General features: G+C 53.9%; 1 protein-coding gene across 2 annotated transcripts in view; it reads right to left on the reverse strand.

Annotated features, from left to right (window-relative positions):
• Nucleotides 1–6633, reverse strand: part of ttll11 (tubulin tyrosine ligase-like family, member 11) — a 196156-nt gene extending 189523 nt beyond the window's left edge. Inside the window, exon 1 of one of the 2 annotated variants that reach the window (XM_078426022.1) lies at nucleotides 6232–6633. In XM_078426022.1, coding sequence (XP_078282148.1) covers nucleotides 6232–6546 — 315 coding nt within the window. In that variant the 5' untranslated portion in view covers nucleotides 6547–6633. The remainder of the gene's footprint in view (nucleotides 1–6231) is intronic. The other variant, XM_078426024.1, reaches the window with a different exon arrangement.
• Between the last annotated feature and the right edge of the window lie 547 nt (nucleotides 6634–7180).

The raw sequence follows: 7180 nt of genomic DNA on the forward strand, positions 1-7180 counted from the left end.
ACAAACTTTGAGTAGCAGAGGAGGAGCAGTGAGAGAGGATGTTGCTGTACTCTCGTCGGAGAGAGAACGTCTTCAAAGTAGAAGAAAAAAACTAGGTATGCTGGTTTAAATTGAAGGTAGACACAAAAAAAGATCAGTCTGAAGAAGGGTCTCGACCCGAAACGTCACCCATTCCTTCTCTCCTGAGATACTCCCTGACCCGCTGAGTTGCTCCAGCATTTTTATTTGTCTACTTTCTTCAAAGAAGACATACCTTGAGGAGTCTTACTGTCATCCACCTCCCAGTTCTCCCACCAGGTTTACTGTCTCTGACTACATTCTATCTCTGTCCCTCCAACTCCCCTGTCATCAGTCCGAAGAAGGGTCTCGACCCGAAACGTCACCCATTCCTTCTCTCCTGTCCCGCTGAGTTACTCCAGCATTTTGTGCTTTCCCCAATTTATGTGTTCAATTTGCCTATCAATAAACAGAAACATTCTCTGAATGCTCCCAATTACTTGCTATACCTCCAACTAACCTTTTGTGAATCTTGCACTTGGACCCCAAACTACTCAGCAATCTCTCAAAGTTTAGATGTTTCTCTTTTAGGTTTCCTGCTAAAATGGACATTTCCACATTAAAGTCTATTTGCCAGATCTCTGCACACCCACTGAATGTATCAACACCTCTCTACCATGCTTATATCCTTTACACTACCTACCTTTTCTGCTAATAATTCAATGTTGATTTTAAAGCTCAAAGTATTGTTTAATAAGTTTTATATTTTGTCAATAAAATATGAACACATATTACTTGGAAAAAAAGAGAATCTAAATGGATTCAAGTAGTAATGCAGTCTCACTGCGTCAGGCAGCATCTCTGGAGAACATGGATAGATGATGTTTTGGGTCAGAACCCCTCTTCAGGCTGATTCTGGTGGTAGTGGGGAATGGTGGAAAGAACGTTGGGAGGGAGTAGTACAAAGCTTGGCAATAAGTGAATACTTATTGAATACTTAAGTGAATATGCTCTCAATTTCTGTCTCTGTAACATCTGCCCCCAAGATGAGGCTTTCCATTCTAGGACATCCGAGATGTCCTTTTTCATTAGTAAGTTTCCCCCTGCTGTCAGATGAATCCTTCACTCATGTCTTCTCTTTGTCCACCAGTCACATCATCCCATTCCCGCTCTTTCCCACCTTCCGCAGACACCGTTCCCTCAGTAACTCCTTGATTCACTCTCCCTTCCCACCCAAACTCCCCCCGCCCCAGGTACTTTCCCCTGCAACCACAGGAGATGCAACACCTGTCCCTATACCTACCCCCTCACCTCCATCCAGGGATCCCAGTAGCCCTTCCTGATGAGACAGAGGTTCACATGCACCTCTTCTAACCTGCACCTGGTGTTCCCGATGTGGCCTCCTGTAAATCGGCGAGACCAAGCTTAGACTCTGCGACTGTTTCGCCAAACACTTGCACTCAGTCCGCCAAAGCCTCTTCGATCGCTTGGTTGCTAACCATTTTAACCCCTCTTCCCATTCCCATACTGGCCTTACTGACCCTGGGCCTACTCCATTGCCAGAGTGTGGCCACGTGCAAACTGGAGGAACAGCGCCTCGTATTCCACTTGGGCAGCTTACAACTCAACAGTATGAACATTGGAGAATTCGATTGTAGGTACCTCCCGACACCCCCCCCCCCTTCTTTCCCCCCCTCTCCCCTATAGGGGGATTGCACGGCAGGCAAGGTCACAACCCCTGACCCATGCTGTTGCCACGCAACGCCTACTGGAGGGCACGCTGTGTACTGCAGGCAATCACTCACTATGTCTTTCAGTGTGAAGGTATCACAAAATGCTGGAGTAACTCAGCGGGTCAGGCAGCATCTCTGGAGAGAAGGAATGGGTGACGTTGCGGGTGGAGACCCTTCTTCAGACTGATGTCAGGGGGGGGCGGGACAAAGAAAGGATATAGCTGGAGACAGGAAGACAGTGGGAGAACTGGGAAGCGGGAGGGGAAAAGAGGGACAGAGGAGCTATCTAAAGTTAGCGAAGTCAATGTTAATACTGCTGGGCTGTAAGCTGCCCAAATGAAATACTAGGTGCTGTTCCTCCAATTTCCGGTGGGCCTCACTATGGCACTGGAGGAGGCCCATGACAGAAAGGTCAGAATGGGAGTGGGAGGGGGAGTTGAAGTGCTCAGCCACCGGGAGATCAGGTTGGTTAAGGTGGACTGAGCGAAAGTGTTGAGCGAAACGATCGCCAAGCCTGCGTTTGGTCTCGCCGATGTAGAGAAGCTGATCTCTGAAACAGCGGATACAATAGATGAGGTTCGAGGAGGTGCAGGTGAACCTCTGCCTCACCTGGAAAGGCTGTTTGGGTCCTTGGATGGAGTCGAGGGGGGAGGTAAAGGGACAGGTGTTGCATCTCCTGCGGTTGAAGGGGAAAGTGCCTGTAGAGGGGGTGGTTTGGGTAGGAAGGGACAAGTGGACCATGGAGTTACGGAGGGAACGGTCTCGCAGAAAGCAGAAAGGGGAGGAGATGGGAAGATGTGGCCAGTAGAGGGATCCCGTTTGATTCCTGTCCCTTTACCTCCCCCCTCGACTCCATCCCGCCCCCCCTGACATCAGTATGAAGAAGGGTCTCGACCCGAAACGTCACCCATTCCTTCTCTCCAGAGATGCTGCCTGACCCGCTGAGTTACTCCAGCATGTTCTGATACCTTCGATTTGAACCAGCATCTGCAGTTATTTTCCTATATGGCTTTCATTTTCCTATATGGCTTTGCTTAGTCATTTTCTTCTATTTTATGTTTGGAACGACTTCTGTTGTGGAACAATTCACCAGTCCAGTTGCAGTTGAATGCTGCGGCCGCACTTTACTGCAGCTCGGCCTCACCCAGCTTCTCCCATCAGTGCGTCTCCAGCTCCCACCCGGCACTCCGAGTGTCCCGACACCTTTCCCGGTTCTTGCCTTGCTTCCTGCGGCACTTCGGCCCCTCACCGCTCCTGCTGGCCCTCCAGCCCTTCTCCCCACTCGCCCTCTCCGTCAGCCAGGGTCCGTTACCACTTGACCGGCGCTCAATACCACGAGGCTGGGGCCGCCAAGCAAAGCCTTGACCTGGTCCTCCGCCTATTGCCTCGGCTCCCAGCGCCCGGCCCAGCTCTCGCTGCTGCTCGGCCTCCACTGACGATCGGCCTCTCCCCGGTCCTCTTCCTCCTCCTCTTTGGGCTCGACACTCCGCTCCTCCTCCTCTTCCACCGCCTCCTCCTCCAAGCCCGTCGAGCATGTCCTGGGCCCTTCACCCTCAGGTGGGTCGCCGACCTCCAGCGCTTGCTGCTTCTGCCCCTGCAGACCTCCAGGCCCCCCGGCTCGGGTTCTTCCCGCTACTCCTCACCCGGCTCGCTCAACCCCATCCTTTCCTCCTCCTCCTCCTCCTCCTCCTCTTCTTCTCCCCCCGATCGGCAGCCCTCTGCTTCTCGGCCTTGCTCTCCTGAAATGGTGTTGGGTAGACTGATGGGACTGAAGGCTGATAAATCCCCAGGGCCTGATGGTCTGCATCCCAGAGTACTTAAGGAGGTGGCGCTAGAAATTGTGGACGCATTGGTGATCATTTTCCAATGTTCTATAGATTCAGGATCAGTTCCTGTGGATTGGAGGGTAGCTAATGTTGTCCCACTTTTTAAGAAAGGAGGGAGAGAGAAAACGGGAAATTATAGACCAGTTAGTCTGACATCAGTGGTGGGGAAGATGCTGGAGTCAATTATAAAAGACGAAATTGCGGAGCATTTGGATAGTAGTAACAGGATTGTTTTGAGTCAGCATGGATTTACGAAGGGGAAATCATGCTTGACTAATCTTCTGGAATTCTTTGAGGATGTAACTAGGAAAATTGACAGGGGAGAGCCGGTGGATGTGGTGTACCTGGACTTTCAGAAAACCTTTGACAAGGTTCCACATAGGAGATTAGTGGGCAAAGTTAGAGCACATGGTATTGGAGGTAGGGTACAGACATGGATAGAAAATTGGTTGACAGACAGAAAGCAAAGAGTGGGGATAAATGGGTCCCTTTCAGAATGGCAGGCAGTGAGTAGTGGGGTACCGCAAGGCTCGGTGCTGGGACCGCAGCTATTTACAATATATATTAATGACTTGGATGAAGGGATTAAAAGTACCATTAGCAAATTTGCAGATGATACAAAGCTAGGTGATAGTGTGAACTGTGAGGAAGATGCTATGAGGTTGCAGGGTGACTTGGATAGGTTGTGTGAGTGGGCGGATGCATGGCAGATGCAGTTTAATGTGGATAAATGTGAGGTTATCCACTTTAGTGGTAAGAATAGGAAGGCAGATTATTATCTGAATGGTGTCAAGTTAGGAACAGGGGGCATACAACGAGATCTGGGTGTCCTAGTGCATCAGTCACTGAAAGGAAGCATGCAGGTACAGCAGGCAGTGAAGAAAGCCAATGGAATGTTGGCCTTCAAAACAAGAGGAGTTGAGTATAGGAGCAAACAGGTCCTTCTGCAGTTGAACAGGGCCCTAGTGAGACCGCACCTGGAGTACTGTGTGCAGTTTTGGTCTCCAAATTTGAGGAAGGATATTCTTGCTATTGAGGGCGTGCAGCGTAGGTTTACTAGGTTAATTCCCGGAATGGCGGGACAGTCATATGTTGAAAGACTGGAGCGATTAGGCTTGTATACACTGGAATTTAGAAGGATGAGAGGAGATCGCATCGAAACGTATAAGATTATTAATGGGTTGGACACGTTAGAGGCAGGAAACATGTTCCCAATGTTGGGGGAGTCCAGAACAAGGGGCCACAGTTTAAGAATAAGGGGTAGGCCATTTAGAACTGAGATGAGGAAAAACCTTTTCTGTCATAGAGTTGTGAATCTGTGGAATTCTTTGCCTCAGATGGCAGTGGAGACCAATTCTCTGAATGCATTCAAGAGGGAGCTAGATAGAGCTCTTAAAGATAGTGGAGTCAGGGGGTATGGGGAGAAGGTAGGAACGGGGTACTGATTGAGAATGATCAGCCATGATCACATTGAATGGCGGTGCTGGCTCGAAGGGCCGAATGGCCTCCTCCTGCACCTATTGTCTATTGTCCCTTGCCGGCTGCTTTGCAGCCTTTCTCCCGGTTGCTCTTCCTCCCCCGGATCCTCCAGCTTCTTCCTCATTTTTTACAGCACAAAAATTGGCCTTTTGGCGTTTTTTTCATGGTTAGAATGTACCTGTTGCATGTGTGCTAGTATATGCTGGAAGCTGCGATGTCCTCCAGATAGACAATAGGTGCAGGAGTAGGCCATTCGGCCCTTCGAGCCAGCACCACCATTCAATGTGATCATGGCTGATCATTCTCAATCAGTACCCCGTTCCTGCCTTCTCCCCATACCCCCTGACTCCGCTATCCTTAAGAGCTCTATCTAACTCTCTCTTGAGATGGCTTGAGCGACCCCGTACTCACGCACTTTGAGCTTACGTGCAATCCCCCTATACTCCACCTGGCCTCGCACCTATTTCTCCTCTCCCGTGCACCTACATTCCTTCCTCTAGCTTCACAACTTTTCAAACCTTGTGTTTCACACCTTCTGTGTTTATAGCTCTGGCCTTTGTCCAACCATTTGCCTGTCAATAACCCCACCCCCCCCCCCCTCACATATCCGCCGATTACTTGCCAGGCAACACCCCACTCACCATGCACCGACCCCCTACTCCCCAGGCACCCACCCCCCACTCACCATGCACCCACCCCCCACTCCCCAGGCACCCACCCCCCACTCCCCAGGCACCCACCCCCCACTCACCATGCACCCACCCCCTACTCCCCAGGCACCCACCCCCCACTCCCCGGGAACCCACCCCCCCCTGCTCCCCGGGCACCCACCCCCCACTCACCATGCACCGACCCCCTACTCCCCGGGCACCCACCCCCCACTCCCCGGGAACCCACCCCCCCTGCTCCCCGGGCACCCACCCCCCACTCACCATGCACCGACCCCCTACTCCCCGGGCACCCACCCCCCACTCCCCGGGCACCCACCCCCCACTCACCATGCACCGACCCCCTACCCCCCGGGCACCCACCCCCCACTCACCATGCACCGACCCCCTACTCCCCGGGCACCCACCCCCCACTCCCCGGGCACCCACCCCCCACTCACCATGCACCGACCCCCTACCCCCCGGGCACCCACCCCCCACTCACCATGCACCGACCCCCTACTCCCCGGGCACCCACCACCAGCTCACCTCCCTCCACTTGAGCTGCTGGACGCAGATCCTGAGCGCCTCAGCCGACGTCTTGGCCCGGGAGCTGTCCACCGCCACGGTGCGCTTGGGCTTGCGCCGCCGGCCCTGCTCCGCCCTCTGCGCCCGCCGTTGCCGCGCCGCCTCCCTGTTCAGAGAGGCGAGCGCCCGGCGGGCGGCCAGCGGGAAGATATCGTCCGCCGCGCCGACCACGACCGCCGCCTCGGCCTTGGCCTTGCCTTTGGCCGGCGGCGTGGGCTGGGCGCTGCGGCGGAGGCCCAGGCCGGGCCCGGACTGCGGCGCCGCCTGTTGGCTCATGCCGCTCGCGCTCTCAGCCCTTCCGCTCAGCCCTGCCCAGCCCGCGCGCGCGCTCGCGACCGTCCATTTAAATCGCAACCGCCCGCTCGCCTGCCGCCAGCCCGCCCGCGCCGCGACCCCCTCCTCCCCCCCCCCCGCCCATTGTTGACACGCCGTTACCGGCGCAACGGTCCCGACGAGAAGCTATGCGCATCCGCAGCGCAGCGGCAGATCCCCGGCGTACGGCGCCGCTCAAAACACCTTTCCTCCATAAATCCTCCCCCCCCTCTCTTTCCAGTGCTCACCCCTCACCCCAGTGCGAATCCATTTCTCCCACTCTCACCCCATCCCCTTCCACCAAGATCCTTTCTTCTGGCTTCACTTTTCACGCCTTGTCTCACACACTGTTGTATCTTCATCTCTGGTCCTTGTTCCAACTGTCTGAAGAAGAGTCCCACACGAAACGTCACCCATTCCTTCCCTCCAGAGATGCTGCCTGTCCCGCTAAGTTACTCCAGCATTTTGTATCTATCTGCCAATATATACCACCCTCACCTATCCACCTATCACTCACCGGGGTTTCTCCCCGCCCCCACCTCTCTTCCAGCTTCCAGCTTCTTTCCTCCATAAATTTCAAAATCAGGGTTGCAGGAAT

Source organism: Rhinoraja longicauda, chromosome 31 (assembly GCF_053455715.1).
Source record: "Rhinoraja longicauda isolate Sanriku21f chromosome 31, sRhiLon1.1, whole genome shotgun sequence".
Taxonomy (NCBI): domain Eukaryota; kingdom Metazoa; phylum Chordata; class Chondrichthyes; order Rajiformes; family Arhynchobatidae; genus Rhinoraja; species Rhinoraja longicauda.